This window comes from Bidens hawaiensis, unplaced genomic scaffold (assembly GCF_021521415.1).
Source record: "Bidens hawaiensis isolate Kalapana, Puna unplaced genomic scaffold, B.hawaiensis_p1.1 tig00000458_1, whole genome shotgun sequence".
Lineage (NCBI taxonomy): Eukaryota > Viridiplantae > Streptophyta > Magnoliopsida > Asterales > Asteraceae > Bidens > Bidens hawaiensis.
This window is the reverse complement of record NW_027491030.1, coordinates 3,208,056-3,225,453: the sequence shown is the minus strand read 5'-3', so window position 1 is coordinate 3,225,453 and position 17,398 is coordinate 3,208,056. Positions and strand designations below refer to the sequence as shown.

Genomic DNA, 17,398 nt, shown 5'->3' with positions numbered 1-17,398 from the left:
CGGTGTACTTTAAACATTTTTTCCCTACACGTTATGTCCTTTACGCTAACTGGGTTAGAAAAAGTCAGTTAAATCCAATCACGTGAGGCGCATGTGAGGGTAGTTTTGTCCTTTCGTTTATACCTGCAAGAAAACTCCTTTTATCAGTCTCTTCCCCCACCTTCAATCGCTTCATTTTCCGGAAATTAAAAACCCCAAATAGCCGATTCAATAACATTCCCTCACCCTTAATAGCTTTAATTGAACAACATTCTCAGAAATTAAAAACCGTATCCCATCCTCTTGCTGTATTAACGAATCGTCACGACGTTTTGACGGTATTGCCCCTGGCGGTGGCGAGTGCTGGTGAAGCAGACAAGGTTTTACCTAAATTCTTACACACAACGCGAAGTCCAGCCGGTAAATTACCTTGTTTCAGACAAGGTTTTACCTAAATGTATTTTTTTGCTGCTCCGTTACCGACGGCGGAGTTAAATTAGGTTTTGTAAACGTTTGGTTTCCGGCGAGCTTTAACTTCTCTGTGAAACACGAACGTATAGAGGCTTCACTTTACTTCTGCATCGTTTCTTTTGTAATCTTCTTATCCTCCGTCTGGTTATTATTGGTTTGTTGCTTCTTTGAAGGTTTTGAGCTGTTATGTCTTTTAAATAATGAAATAATCGGCACCTCTTCAACATTAAACCTCACCGTCATTGACTTACCGGAATCACCAGAACCGCCGTAAACGCTTTTTAATTTTTGAGAATTTTTTTCAATTAAAGCTATTAAGAGCATTCCCAACCCATTGCCTACCATATATCCATATAATTACACTAAAAATCACTTTTTTTTATTTAATTAAATAATACTTTTTATACCTTTATCATTATCTTTTCTCTCTCTTTCACTCACAACCACTTTTTAAAAATATTAAAATATTATACGGTATGAGCAGTGAAACTCCAAATTTAACTTTCCCATATAACATTTTCTTTCTCCCCTACTCACAAACACTCATAACCATACCACATAATTTACAAAACAATCTCACATAAATATAAGGAATGGTCTAAGAATGCTCTAAGGGTGAGGGAATGTTGTTGAATCGGCTATTTGGGATTTTTAATCACCGGAAAATGAAGCGATTGAAGGTGGGGGAAGAGACTGATAAAAGGGGTTTTTTGCAGGTATAAACGAAAGGACAAAACTACCCTCACATGCGTCTCACGTGATGGGATTTAACTGACTTTTTCTAACCCAGTTAGCGTAAAAGACATAACGTGTATGAAAAAAATGTTTAAAGTACACCGCCTGCAAAAAAACTAAAAAAAGGACACGAACCGTAAATTGACTTATTTTAAATGACAAAATTTGTAATTCTGTCTATGTAAAATGCTTAGATATTATTAATTACTTATCTTTTTCATAGGCTCAAATGCTAATTTACAAATTAAAATTGGTCATTTCATTCACAAATTATCATATAATCACTTTACATAGGCAATTCCAAACTCTAAAAACAACTTGATTCTGTATTCAAGTTCAACCACCAAAATAGAGGTTATACAAGCTTTTCAAGTATGGAATCTGTTTTTAAAGAACCATGAGAACCGTTATTGGAAAACTCACGGGATCATGCTGATAACCAGCTAAGGATGAGAACCGTTATGATGGTATCCATCAAGAGATTATGGTAGGAAGCCGGCGAAGATTTGAACTTGTGAGTTGTGACCTAGAGGTGCACAAACCGGTTTTTTTTAAAAACCGGTTCGGTTATTAACCGGACCGGTTTTTTTTGGCCCGGAAAAAAACCGGTTCGGTTAATAACGGGACCGGTTAATAACCGGTTTTTTTCTGTCAAAACCCTAACCGGTCTAACCGGTTAGGACCGGTTTAGAAACCGGTTAGAACCGGTTAATAAACCGGTTTTTTTATTAACCGGTTTTTTTTATTAACCGGTTTTTTTTTTTTTTTTAAATTTCGCGGTTTCAAATACGAATATTTGTTTTTTATATTTTGTACTTAATGAAGACCATTATTTTTTCACAGTATAAACAAACCGGTAACTACAAGGCAAACCGGTAACTACAAGGCAAAACGGACTGACCGAAGCCATTCTTTGCTTTCGTTGTTAGGATTCTTTGCTTGGAAGATGAGTATGAGTGTGTGTTGGTGAATGTGTTTTCAACAAACCAAAGATTAAAAACACATAACTTTCATTTATAGTTTTTACATTAAAAATACAAACATTAAATCGTTATCGCATATTCGTAACTCAAAAATACAAACATTAAATCATTAACACTGAAGAAATCTCTGCCAAGAACTGTTGTTCATGATTTAACTCAAAAATACAAACATTAAATCGTGAACTAGCAGATGCTCCTGTTGTTCCCAATCGCAGTTTGTTCATGATTTGCCTCCATGTTTGCTGTTTCTTTAACTAAATTAGAAAAATCCAAATCAACAAGTAAATAAGAGCACATATTAGGAAAAAGAATGCTTAGACACGATTACATGAACAACTTGTTGTTTCTTACTCATGATTTGCCTCCATGTTTGCTGTTTCTTTAACTAATTTTCTTCGCTACCCGATCCCGAGCTATTTCTTAGGTAATCGTCGTACGCGGCTTCTTCATCGGTCATTGGTTGAGTGTGTCCTTCATTGACCTCGTCTTCATACAAGCCCGCTTCATACTCCATTTCCCCCTCGAGTGAGCGTTGATGTTGTGCCCTATCTAAAGAGTCCAAGTAATCCTTGTAGCAAATCGACATCTCTATAGCTGGTGCAGTGAGTCGAGTCCTCCAAATCGATATAACCCTGCCAGAAACAGAAAAAGCAGACTCCGAAGCTACCGTGGAAGCTTGGACCGTTAGTAAATCTTTGGCCATGGCGGCGAGGATCGGAAACTCATCCTCCTTACCTTTCCACCAAGCCAGCAAATCAAGACTTCTAAATTCATCCGGAGTCATGTGTTTCACAAAGTTGGTACCACCATACCTTCCAAGTTCACTGCTTGGGGTGTTTACCCTTTGACGTTTACCGGCGTCTTCCCAAATCATGTAGTACATCCCCATTTCAAGGTCGGTTTGGGATTGAGATTGGGCAGCAGCTCTTAACGAGTCATGAATTTGGGAAGACGACCCGTATTTTGTAAGGTAGACATCATACATGTTTGACAAGGTGGTGTTGAAAGCATTCTTTAAAGTTTGGCTATAATAAGGGTTTTGATCGTCGTTTAACCCAAGCTCATCACAAATTTTTTCTATTAAAGCTTCAACACCACCAACATTGATGCAAGGGTTTAACGCAGCAGCACATGTCAAAACAGCGGGTAGTTGTTGAAAATATTTTCTAAATTTTTCTTTCATTTTTACACCCATATCAAAATAAGGTGCACCCCTACAATCAAGTTCACTCAACTTTGTGCACATGACAACAATTTTTGGTAAAGCAATGGAACTTGTTGGATAGTAAACCCCGGATAAACTAGTTGTGCAAGATTTAAAAATTTGAAGGACCTCCGTAACGATCTCAATCAATAACCAGTTTCTAGGATCATATGGTGCACATTTACCCCTACTTGACAAAATTTGATGAAACGCAATTAATGATTCTTTTTGTTGGATGGCTTTCTCAAACATATTACAAGTCGAGTTCCATCTTGTTGGACAATCCCAATTTGGCCCCAACCATTGACAATTAGCTTCTACACAAAATTTTTTGTATCTTGAAAATGTTTTATTGTTGCTAAAAACATCTCGTAACATTCTTTTAAAACTGTTTCTTTGCGTTTCGATCACGTTTAACCCATCTTGCACGACCAAGTTGATAATATGTGCAATGTATCGGCTATGAAAAAACGCTCCATCACAAATAGGTTTATACTTTAATTTTAAATGGCCAACCGCGGCCGTATTGTTGGACGCGTTATCAAACGAAATTGAAAAGATTTTATCTTCAATTTTGTATTGTCGAATGACTTTATCCAAGATTTGAAAAATATTTCTACCCGTGTGCGGGTAATCAAACAATTGAAACGCAACGGTTCGTTTCATCATTTGCCACGACTTGGGGTCAACCCAATGAGCCGTCACACAAATGTATGAGTCGGGCGAACCATGAGGTACCGACCAAGCATCCGTTGTTAAGTTTACACCAGTTTGTAAGTTTGAAAAGTATGAAATTAGTTCGGATTTAGCGTTTTTCCATGCTTTAAGACAATCTCTTCTAAGGGTCGAACGACTTACGTGTTGGTAGCGTGGTTGAACATAGTTTTGCATCATCTCCGTGAATTGAGGGTTGTCGAAGTGGTTGAAAGGAAGTGTTTGTTGAATCACAAAGTTTGAAAACTGTTGACGTACCGCTTCAACGTCGTACGTAAACACCCCTCCTTGATTCGTCATCTCCGGCTGCGAACTACTTCCCGCTTCGTCCTTCAAGGCCTTGCAAAAGCGCTGTTGTATATGCGCTTTTAAAGTGGAGTTTGCATCTTTGGCATAGAACTTCAAACAGTGCTTGCATCGAGCTTTTTGGCGACCGTTAGACAGTTCGCATAGGTCGAAATGTTGCCACACATCTTGGTTTCGTTTCGTGGGGATGATCCGAACGACCGTTATGTCTGTGTTCGAGGCGCCCATGTTGACGGATGAAGCAGCACTTTGGGAGGCCATGATAATAAGAGCGTATAATCGAGTATGAAATAAACGAGTACGAGTATGAAATAAACGACTACGAAATAAGAGCGTATGGAGTGGTAATGTGGTATAATTGAGTGTGAGATAACAAAATAATCGCGTATGAAATAAACGCTTAGAGCTAGTAGAGTTGTATAATCGAGTGTGAGCTAACCTACCCAACCTAAACTATATATAGTTGTTTGTGGGGGTAAAATGTTAAAAAAAACGGCTAGAAATCAAGAAAAAACGGGCAAAAAAGGACCCAAACGGTCATATGGCCGTTTTATAACGGTCAAAAACCGGTTAACCTAAAAGCCGGTTAACCGGCTTTTAGGTTAACCGGTTTTTGACCGTTAACCGGTTAACCGGTTTTTAGGTTAACCGGTTTTTTAATAACCGGTTTTTAAATTTAACCGGTTTTTTTTACTAACCGGTTCAATAACCGGTTTTTGTCCACGAATGAGTAACCGAAGTACTAACCGGCGGTTCAATAACCGGTCTAACCGGTTTTTTAATAACCGGTTTTTCTATTAACCGGTTTTCGGTTAAACCGACCAAACCGGTTCTATAACCGGTTTTTTTGAACACCTCTATTGTGACCTTTGTTAGAGAAGAAGGTGCTACCACCCTTTGAAGATTAAAGTATTAAATCTTTGGTAATTAAACAAAACCAAAATTACTGAGAAAAATCCCACTGATAGAAAAAGCTAGCGACATGAAAGTGTTTCGATTGTTAAAAAGAAATGATTCAACAAGTGGCGGTCATCTTCAAACTTGTATTAGTTTGTAACACTTGCATAAAGTTTATCTTTTGATCATTTTTCATAATGTTTCTGGTATTTTTATTTTTTTAAAACTTCTGCTAATTCTGTTATTTATGTATTTGCTTCTTATAATAAAACAATTTTCTAGTTGAAACTAAAAGTTATGTCAGTCATATCACAAGATCTAAGCTAGTTCCCGAAAGATTTGGTTCGTGATTATGTAGCTTAAGGTACCATACTACCGTCTACTCATTTCATATGGTTTAATCAGTATCCAAGTACATAAACTGTGTCACTAAAGTATGATATGATATGAATAGTTAAGTAAATGATCCTCCAATATTCAATGTTTTTGTTTGATTTACTGACTCTGAATAAGAATATAAGATAGACCTACACCGCATGTCTTTTCGGATATTCTGCTTTGATATGAAGCGGTTAGGCTAAGGGGTGTGGGGGGCTTTAATGGGGGCTTCAGTGGGGGCTCCAGCCAATAATATTATGACGTGTGGCAGAGAGAGAAACTGGATAAGGGAGGTGTTGGAGCCCCCGTTGGAGCCCCTGGCCCTGGTGTGGAGGGGCTCCAGCGGATTTTTTTTTTATTTTTTTATAAATGTATTAAAAAAACGTATTATTAAAAAAAACTCATAAATTATTTAAAAAAACACACATTAATTAAAAAAACACATTAATATCTAAAAATAAAATAAAAATTAAAGTACTAAAAAAAACATTATTCTTATTCTTCGGCTTGGTCTTCTTCGATCAACCTCTTTCGGATACGTTCATTTTGCTTTTCCATCAGCATTTGATCGACCGGATTTAGGTTACTGAAGTCTCTTGTAAGGAAGTCCAAATCTCTCATTCGACTTTTTTCCTTTTTGTCATTAGAGACCACCTCCATGGTTTTGTTGAATTTATTGAGGGATCCAACAAGATCAGCGATGTTTACGGCTCCCCCCTCAGCCGGTTTTTTCCCCTTGGCGTCCCTTCCCAATGGCCGCCTCCTCGGCGGTGAAGACGTTTCCTCCCCCGCAATGTTTAGGTCGAATCCAACGCGGCAATCCGACCCGGCGGAAGTGCTATACGCTCCAGACGAACTAGTTTTAGTCCGTTTAGCCCGTAGCATCACCGTGTGATTCTTGTGTCTCTGGAACAACAAAGTTAGGAGATGGTTGTATGTTGGATGGTTGAAAGCCGGATGTTTCTTGCGGCCCCGAATAAAACATCGGTTGGTCTGGTGACGACCATAAATCGTCGTCAATATAATATGAATCTAGGTTTGGGTACCAATTTCCAGACATTTTTGGGTATTATATAGGAGTTTGGGATATTATATAGGAGTTTGTAAGGTGAAATTGTGTTTTGATACGGTTGAAATGGTAGTAATTTGGGGTATTATATAGAGGTTTTTAAGTTTTTTTTTTTTATTAATTCCGAGCTCAACGGCTCTTTTGGGCATCCACACCAGCCTTTTCTCTCTCTTCTCCCGCGACCACACCCACGCCTGCCTGGGGGCTCGCGCTCACGCCCCGTTCGCGCCCCGGTGGTGTGGGGTTAGCGCCTGGGGCGCGAGCGGAGGGGCTCTCGAGCCCAGGTTAGCGCCCCACACCCCTCAGCCTTAGTGATGGTATGCATAAAGTTGGTTATATTCAAGACTATAATTGCCTTATGCAAGGTGTTTGGTTCTTAATAAAGGTAAGATAATGGAACACTTTTGGACCACAAAGTGAGGTTTTTTTTCTTCTCATTTTTGGTGGGGTACACTATACATATGTGCTTTTGATCTTGTCACCTTGAAGAAAACGTGCTATAATTGTAATTAATTAATAAATAAATTAATTGATTAATTAATTAAATTAATCGGATATATACTTAAGGGCAAGCCTAGACTATGAGCACTTAGGTAAAGGGATCCAACTTTTTTTATAAATAAAATATAATATTGAAAGTCATTTGATCTATAAAGCTTTTATACAATAAGCCCTATAAATAATTTGTGCGATCTCAATATAAAAATAAAAAGATATGTGGTTTAGTGACGGAAGCATTTAAATTAGGAGTGACAAAAATTTATGTTGTATTTGTGCTTTGGAATTAGAAGGGCACAACTAAATAGTTATAATATTATTCATATTTAATGGATTAATTTTTTTAACGACGTTATAGAAGATTTTGGTGACCCCAACCTAGAGGTACAAAAAAAACCCGAATCCGAAACCGGACCCGAAATAAAAACCTGGAACCGGTTATTTTAATATCCGGGTTTTTAATACGCGAACCCGTAGGGTATGGATATGGTATGCATTTCGGCACTAAAACCCGAACCCGATTTGTACCCGAAAACCCGAATCGGTTCCATACCCGAAACTGGGTTTTTTCAATAACCAAAACCGGGTATTTCAAATACCCGGTGTATACCCAAAAAATACCTTAAAAATACCCGAAAAATACCCCTAAAAAGTGCAACCTTTTAAAAAATTCAATCTTACCCGGAAAAAAGCCCGAAAAAACCCACAAATAGGGTTTTTTCAATACCCGAAAATAGGGTATTCAAATACCCGGTTTTAGAAAACTCGGTTTCATACCCTACCCGAACCCGATGCATAGGGTATGGTTTTTAAAGGCAATACCCGGAACCGAACTTGTTTTTACCAATACTCGATTTTCTAATACCCGAACCTCGTTCCATACCCGAACCTGGGTATTTGAAAAACCCGATTTGTGCATCTCTACCCGACCTAGTAATCTCATTTTAATATGAAGATTTATGGACCCGTCACGGGTACATCCTTCTACCTTTTTTATTTCAGAAATATTTGGTATTAAAAGACTTTATATTTTTTTAATTCAGAATATTTTAATGCACAATTATTATTCGGTACCAAAAGAAGGTATGGTAGCACCTGATGGAATTTATATCTAAATTAGATAACGATATTGTATAGCATCTTATGCTTTATAGTTATTGTTATTATTACGGCTACAGAATCATTCAATGGTGCATACGATTTTATATGTCCACTTCAACGGGTAATGGTCTCATAAATCAGAGGTTAAAATTTAAAAAGCAAGTGTTCTTTGGACTTTACATAAAAGTGTTTATGTATAACCTACATCAATCATTCTTCTAAAAGAGAATAATGAAAAAGGTTTTTCTTTTGAGAGAATTACAAATATAAACATTTGTGATTGTCATAACTTTTAATTTTTTAGCTATAGTTATGTCAGAACAATTTTCAGTGTATCATTTGATCATAGTTATAAATTAAAGCACTATGGTAAACGACATATTTTATTGAAAAATAATATTTTCACGGTTATAATTTTATTAAATATTTTTTTCATTTTTGATTTGTTAAACAAATTAAGTTTTTTCATGCAAACCAAAGGCCATGAGCATGGCGGCTCTAAGGGCGCCCCATGCCGGAGCACCTTTATTTTGGAGGGAGAGTTTTTTTAAATTTTTTTTCGATGTTATATATATAGAATATAAAAACACTTATAATTCCACTATTTTTATAATACTCAAACATCTTTTAGGTCCATTTTTTTATATTATCCAAAGACTTATAGATAGAGGTGCACAAACCGGGGATTTTCAGGAACCGGTTCCGATTATGGTCAACAAAAGTCAAAACCGGGTCCGGGTAGGAACCGGTTCCGGGTATAGTCGGGTATTTGACCGGGTTTTCGGGTAGGGTTGGGTCGGGTTTATGGCCGGGTATTGATGGAACCGGTTCCTTCGGGTCCGGGTCGGTTTCGTTTCCAGGTACTGTTCCGGGGAGAAACCCAAAGCCCGGTACGTACCCGCGGGTAGGGTAGGATCGGGTCCGGAACTGGTTTTTTTTTCACCTCTACTTATAGACCCATTAACAATGGGAAAAAAGCCTTACTTTTGATTAATCAATAAAAGTTAAATAAAGAAAATAAAACGAATATGCCAGATAACAACAAAGTCGACTTTGAACACCAGCGGTCACGGTAGTATATGCCGAAAGGAGTTTTTCGATGAAACCTTATTTACGATCCACAATGCCTCAAGAAAGAATTAGCGGGTTCGTGATGATAGCAATCGAGAATGGAATATTAGAGTGAATAAACTGCGAAGAATTGATTCGCCAATTTGCTATCAAGAATGTTATGAAAGCTTCACAATTCCTCGTTTTGCTATTAGCTAATACCATGATTTTGCTAATCGTTATGTTTATTACCATAACTAGGGCTGACAATTCGTGTCTTAACAGATTTAACAGGTAAGATGCGACGCGCGTAACACAAATATCAATTAAGGGATAATGAGGGAGTCTAGCCTACTAATAAGGGATAATGAGGGAGTCTAGCATACTAATTTCAATTATTAAAGAAAATAAAAAATTCCCATACCGCACTTTTTTGATTAACAGGTCGTATCGTGTCTTTAACAGGTACTCAATTGTCAGCCCTAACCATAACTTTAATCACTGTATAAAAATAATGTTTTTACATTATTTAGTATATTAAGGCTTAAGGAGCATAACTTTCCCGGCTCGGCCGAGACACATAAATTCTCAGGGCCGACCCTGAGAATATTTGGATAGTATAATCACACTAGACAATTATGAGTTTATTACAATATATAGTTATGTTTTACATGCTACATAATACATACACTAAGATGTTAAATCCCTTCAAAACTAGTTAAGGCTATCTTATCCTTATAAAGATTAAAACCCCAAATTAATTAGAGTTTTGTAGGCAAAAAATTCATACAAATTGGTGGTTTAACCCCAGCCAATGCAAGTATTGATGAAGGTAGAATCCATAATCCATCACCACATATTAAACCAGAAGCCACAGCAGGTACCATCAAAGCTGCCTTTTGCTTATTAACCTTATGCCAAATAAACACAACCAAACTCCCCACACACATATCTATAGCAAAATATGCCCCCACAAGAAACGGTACCGCCATCGCCATCGGTAGCGGGACCCACTTCCCAAAACGCTTCGGTGACGTGTCATGCACTAGGTTCGCCAACATGGCAAACGAGAAAAACCCGTAACATAACTGTAAACAATGTTTTGGCAATGCTGAGAAACCTTCTACTCCCAAAACCGCCATGTTTCGGTATATTAGTGCGTACGGGGCTTTGTACTCGCCATCGGGATTCCCGACGTCGAATGCTTTGTAAAAGAGAAAAAAAGTTAGCGGGGCCACCACGCACCCGATGGCGGTCCCGATAGCTTGACTAACCAGCATTGACCGAGGTGAAGTCAAAGTCAAATGGCCCGTTTTGAAATCATGCATTAAGTCGGAGGATATCGAGACGATGGATTTAATCAAACCGCACCCGATTAAACCCGCGACCACACCGTGCTCTTTTCCCGACATTGCAGCGAGTACAAAGAGTGCTACTTTTCCATAGTTATAAGCCATGTTCATATCCGTTAGGCCCGCTCCATACGCGTTACAAAAGCCTAACGATGGTGCGATTACATATGCCACGAGAACGTAATACCATTTGAGCTCGGGAAACATGATCGGGATGATAATAATGGAGACGATAGAGAAGGCGATGTAACCAACGGCTGCAACCCAAAACGGGATGCTCTCTCTTAAGAACACCTCGTTTCGTTGAAGATTGTCTTGAGGTTGTATATTGTTATTGTTATTGTCCTCTGGATCTGTATATATAACTTACAACATTATGTCATAAAATGTAACTTTTATAAAGTTTTGAGATTTTTAAAACTTACTGGTTTTAGGGTTGTTTCTTGATGTGGAATATATGTTTCTAGCTGTGAACATAGTGATCTTGAGAAAGTTATAAAGCCCGTCTCCTAGGATAAGCGCGATCGAAATGAAAACCTACAAATACAATGTAGAAGTTGGTGGACGGGTCGACATATCAAAATAGATTTGGGTTGAAACGGGCCACTTTGAGTATAACACAAAGCATATATATTCAGACTACTTTAAAGGCACCCAGCTATGCGTGGGTCATTTATACCGGTTTTAATTAAAAACATGTCAGATGATGAAAATATAGAAAAAGTACTTAAAAAGTTTCAAACTACTGTCTTTTCAAAAAAAGAAAAGTTATAGCATTTTCATCATCTGACATGTTTTTTTGTCGGAATTTGTATATATGGGACCATGTGGCCAATAAAGTAATTTCACATGTATTATCACTTTTTATCTGATCTATATTGGACCCTTTTGAGATGTGTCACACTCGCAACTCAAATAGGCCAATAAATAATGAATCAAAATTATGGTTACTACTAACCTTGTAACCATTTAGACTCTTCATGCTACTTTCTGGTAAACTAGAAGAAAACCAATCGCCTTTACGATCACCGATTAGTGGCCACATAACTCCATACGATAGCACAGCACCGGCAAGCAACGACAAGTTCACGAGGTGTGAACATATCATTCCTGCGCCTATGTAAGTCATACTAAAATCAAAATAAAACCTGCATAAAAAACAAAGATCTTTAATATCAACACATGAATGTGGATAGCATGTTATTAAATAAGTCAAAAGTTCTAGGAGTAAAAATACACACGAGTTTGTATAAGCTTTTAACCCGAATGTAGGGAAGTATGTGAATCCGCATTTGCCTGAACCCGTATAGAACCACTGGAAAAAAGCCCAAGCGAAACTACCCATGAAGCATTTCGCAAACCCGACCACTTGCTTCCTGCACAATACCATCAGAATTATGATAAATCTCTAAAACCTTTTAATGATTTCATATTCACTTTTATTCCTTGTTTAAGTTAAAGTATAGAATATTAGTTATTTTTACTTGTTTTATAATATTTTTATTACATTTCTATTTAGTAAAGGTTATAGTTAATATGTCGGTAACTTTGGCCGAACTTAACTTTCGATTATTACAATCGCAAACAAATCTTAGTATATGACAAAAGTAGATATTAACTTTTTGCCAACTTTTAATAAATAACTTTATCTCATTCGAGCTTTATCTAATATAATAATCTCGCCTTTCTGTCTCATGCGATGTGAGTGTGTTTGGATACGATTCTACTGTTCTAAAGTTACAAAAATAAGAAAATTATAAAATTATATTTAAAAGGATAAACACTTTTACATAAAAGTGTAATTTAGGTTAAAGAAAGGATAATAAAATAATTTTATACAATAAAAGATTGTGTTATTCAATTATTGTAAATAAAATTGTGACATGAATGCAAACCTGGCCATTTTGTCTCCTTTGGGAGTGTGGAAGCCATTGATGAGCACAGCTGTAGCTGTTCCACTTGGATATGTAAGTTTATAGTCTATGATCATAATCTACAAAACAAAATTTTGAAATTGAACTCTAAACCTTAGACCCAAGAAAATAAATAATAACATTATAATTGTACAAGTCAAGTAGCACAAGGTACATACAAACCTTTCTAAGAGGAACCAAAGCCAAAAGACCAACAAAGCTAGTTACAAACAAAAAACCAGTCATCCAACCAATCCCAGGTTCTTTGTAACTCCCAAGTGAATTGCCTGGTGTATCCACTCCTACCTGCTCATATGTCTTCTTGTTTAATCCCAACAAATATGAACCAAAGCCACCTGCAAAAATCCTTAATCAAATCAAAATCTTACAATTAATTAGAAAAAAAAAACGTACCCAGTGAATTCTCACTAAAAAATACAAAACCAAAATAAAAAAATAAATTTCAGATAAAAACATGTAATAGAAAATAATTAGAAAAAAAATCCTTAATCAGATCAAAAACCTATAATAAAAAACAGTTACAAAATCATTAATTTTAAGGTACACAAATTCTTAATTATATAAAAAACCTATAATAAAAAATAATTAAACAAAAAACGTACCTGGTAAAATCTCACTAAAAATCAGAAAACAAAGAAGAAAAAACTTTTTATTCTTCTTATTTTACAATATTTATAAAAAAATAGCATACTATTAAAAACAACTAAGAAGACGTACCTGGTAAAATCTCACTAAAAATCATAACACAAAGAAAAAAAACATTTTTTATTCTTTTTAGTTTACAATTTTTATAAAATAGCATACGCTTAAAAAACATCTAAGAAAACATACTCAGTAAAATCTTACTAAAAGATAAAAGAGAAAAAAAAAATTACGTATTATATAACTAAAAAAACGCATTCGGTAAAATCTCACTTATAAAAATCCGTTAAAACAAAAAAAGGGTTTTGCTTTTAAAAGTAAAATTAACATTATTAAAAACATAAAATTAAAAACAACCAACAACGTTAAACATTCCGAACCTCCAACAGCAATGCTGTAACACGCAACGGCACATGTCTGAATAATCGTGTTCTCCTGTCGGGTAAACGGCGTGGTCGTAAACCCCGCTTTATGCAATAATTTAGTCCATGTTCTAATAAACACGAACGCCAAAAGTGCAGCTGAAACGTTAAGATTGGGTACCAAACCCGTAGTCAAATTAAGCTTCATTACAATGACACTATACATAACTCCAATCAATAAACTCGCCGTGAGTCCTCGAACCGTTATGTGTTGTTTCCATGGTGGTGATCTTTTTAAACCACTGGCCGGAATATCGTCCGGTGTATGTGTAGAACCATCAAACTCTTGTGTAGTTTCCATTAATGAATTGAAACTTATGAAGCGGTGAATTTGATTGATGATATGAATGTGATTTGATTTGATGAACTGAGTGAGTATTAAAGATGGAATTTAATGTACTTGCAGGAGGTGTGTGTAGTACATAAATGGTATGTAGTACAAATCATATTATTATTCATTGAGTTGAAACTTATGATTGGAATCTGAGATTGTAAGTGTGGTGGGTTCAAATGTATGTGTCCAATGGTTGGTTTGACTTGCTTTTTGTCAATGGGAAAGACTTAAATTTTTTTTTTTCTTTTTTAACAACAAACACTCCTAATCTTTTATTTTGAGAATTTACATGCGTGACACTAGGTTTTGATTGTTGACTAAATTAGCACTCCACTTTTGGTTTCGGTTTTTACTGTCTCAAAGGAATAGTCTGGCATGTTTAATTATTGTTTTTAGTGTTTTCTAATAAAGTTAAAGGTTGGATAAGTGTAAGTTTATTGTTTTTATGTCATGTTATAAAGATTTAGGTAGTGGGTGATGGGGCTCCGGAGAATTGTGATAAAGGACTAAGGGCATCTCCAATTGGGTGTGTTTCTCTTGTGTTGTGTCCTATGTCTACTAGGTGGAAGAGAGAGTGGAGAAGAGTTTGTAGTTACAAACCAATATTGGATGATGCAAGACGTTTTATGAAGATTTCCTTGGAGATGCTCACTTCAGCAAAATAATAATATTATTAAACACATAAAACCCAACTTTTCACCATCGGTCTGAGCGTCCTTTTCCTGCCACCAGCTTTGCCTTTACCCTTTACGTTGCCACATATTATAATAGTCATATATAAACGCTCCGTATCCCTACCTCCCTCATCATCTTTGCCATTGATTATGTATGACGGGATGTGTTCTAAACATCGTCAATTCAAATGGACAGAAAGTTATGTTTCTCCCACGGATGGCGCCAATGAAGAAACGTGGATCTACTCACTGGTAGCAGATCTACTTTCCTCGGGTATGATTAAACTGTTTCACCGATGGTCCTTCTGAATCCGTGTTCTTCCACCTACAAAATGAACAACGCCGTTACTTACCCCTCAGAAAGGGACAGAGGGGTCCTCTTTGGGGTAACCCTCCGGCGTGAGAATCAGTATCTTTGTGGAGAAGATAATAATGTGTGAGTCAGTGAATCTCAAGAGTATTGCTGAATCGCTGAATACTCTTGATTGTGTGACTGTGTGTTTTCTGTAACTGACTGTGAGTGAATATAATTCAATATGATTGAACGCTGGTCCGCGCATGGTGGTTGCCAAGGCGATGAGCTCAGGCTACTATTGGCCAGGCATGTACTTGGATGCGCTAAAAGAAATCCAAAAATGCAAGGCATGTCAGAGCTACGCGCCAAACACCATGCGTCCAAAGAACAACTTGATTCCAGTCACCTCCGCATGGCCTTTCCACAAATGGGCCATTGATATTGTGGGGCCCCTGCCGCAAGCGCAAGGGCGAGTGAAATTTTTGGTAGTGGCGATAGACTATTTCACAAAATGGGTTGAAGCCAAGCCACTAGCAAAAATCACAGCTGAGGCGATGAAGCAATTTATCTGGAGCCACATCATTTGCCGTTTTGGCCTTCCTATGGAAATTGTGAGCGACAATGGCAAACAATTCACTGACAGGAAGATATCAAGCTGGCTCAAAGAATTGCACATCAACCAAATCTTCACGTCCGTCTACCACCCTCAGGGGAATGGCCAAGTGGAGCGCGCGAATCAAAGTTTGCTAAATGGGCTGAAGAAAAGGTTGGAGGGAGAATCCCATTCTTGGGTCGAAGAGTTACCTAATGTCCTGTGGGCGCACAGGACATTAAGCAAAACTAGCAATGGCGAATCCCCGTTCAGCCTAACCTATGAGACAGAGGCTATGATCCCAGCAGAAATTGGATGCCCATCCCATAGGGTACTCATGATGAGCAAAACTGATAACGAGCGCGAAAGAAGAACACCACAGATTGGTGCGTTCACAATTTCGAGCCGCGCTTGGTCTGCCGGGTCTAACTTTCTGAAACACTGCTCATACATAATGTCAGATTCGCTTCCAGTGTCCACCAGGACCTTTGACACTTCGTAATGAGCAATGTGTGTGGTGATGACGAGAGGACTGCTTATTGAAGGGCCTCCCCTGATTCTTGGGAAGATGACTTGCTGCTCGCGCCAATCTCCGTGGATTTGCGCGCTTCTCTTTTTTGACGTCTGCCCTTGTCGTCCCCCCTCAGCCACACAGATTCTTTTGTATTTCTTGCTGGCAGAGGCTCCTTCCGGTTGCTCATCTTCTATTCTTTGGTTTTTTACCAAGTGAGCCAGCCTGCCTGACTTTACATCCTTCTCGATCGCATCCTTTAAATGATGGCATGCGTCGGTGTTGTGGCCCGGGGACCTGTGAAATTCACAATATTTGCCACTGTTTTGCGGTCCCTTGTAGTGTAGTTGCTTGGGGGGCTTGAATTGGACATTCTCAGTACTTAACACCTGTGAAGGTGTTTTAGTGAGGGGCGTCCAAATTCTTGGCAGAGGTCTGCTAGGATCTCTGCCGCCCTCCCTCTTGTCACCCTCCCCGCGATTACGAACTTCTTTCTTGAGCCTGCGCGATGCGCGCAGTAAACTTTGAGTGTTTTACCAGGATGGCTGGTCTGTAGGGCGTGGTTAAGTCCACTTGCCCTCTGATCGGTGGGCTGTACGGCATGTGCAGATCCAGATCTGCTCTGGCTCCAGGCGCCATGTTCACAGGCGCGCGGAGCTGTGAGCCTCCTGCATGAGTATCCCGTGTCTTCCTCATGCTATGCACTTCTTCATCACTGAACTCAGTGTGTGCAGTGTGAACAGAATGTCCCTCTTCCGGCGCGCGCGGCCTCTTTGTAGTCTGCTTATCAAAAGCTTGTCTTTGTGTTTGGTCGGCTAGCTTCTTCTGCTTGACCATTTCGTTGTACTTTTCAATCAGACGCCGCTGCTCGTTTATGAGCCATTCATTCGGATCATTTGCTTCATCTTCTGGACCCATTGGTCCTTTCAGCTTCGCGCCGGCCATATTTTGTAACGTGTGATCGTCTGGAGGAGTTTCAGTCTGGCCGTGAGGGGTTGTGACGAAGGGACGGTTGCTGGTGGTACGCGTAGAATCACGCGGAACCCTCAGAACCTGCTGTCCGTCGTTAACACCCTCACGTTCAATATCCTCCAGAGCTTGATCAACATTACGAACTCCAGAAACCATGGTGATTGATTTTTTTGTAGATCTGGATGAGATCTTTTGTAGCTCCTCCTTATCAGACGCTGCTGCCGCCAAGATTTTTTCTTTCTCCGCCTGCGCAGCACCAAGTGCTTCCTGGCTGGACGCCGCCGT

General features: G+C 38.3%; 1 protein-coding gene and 1 pseudogene across 3 annotated transcripts; both read right to left on the bottom strand.

Moving 5' to 3' along the window:
- Positions 1-207: 207 nt before the first annotated feature.
- Positions 208-693, bottom strand: LOC143625628 (uncharacterized; annotated as a pseudogene).
- Positions 694-10,100: 9,407 nt separating this feature from the next.
- LOC143628375 (metal-nicotianamine transporter YSL3-like) lies at positions 10,101-14,141 on the bottom strand. Of its 3 annotated transcripts, none has more exons than XM_077097991.1 (7): positions 13,694-14,141; positions 12,834-13,006; positions 12,633-12,730; positions 11,979-12,113; positions 11,696-11,885; positions 11,163-11,274; positions 10,101-11,102 (listed from the first exon to the last, which is right to left on the bottom strand). In XM_077097991.1, the coding sequence occupies exons 1-7, from the start codon at positions 14,034-14,036 to the stop codon at positions 10,147-10,149; spliced, it is 2,007 nt and encodes a 668-aa protein (XP_076954106.1). In that variant the 5' UTR covers positions 14,037-14,141; the 3' UTR covers positions 10,101-10,146. The 3 variants fall into 3 exon arrangements, with proteins under 3 accessions (XP_076954106.1, XP_076954112.1, XP_076954120.1); XM_077097997.1 differs by having other exon boundaries at positions 10,101-11,090; XM_077098005.1 differs by having other exon boundaries at positions 10,101-11,084.
- Between the last annotated feature and the right edge of the window lie 3,257 nt (positions 14,142-17,398).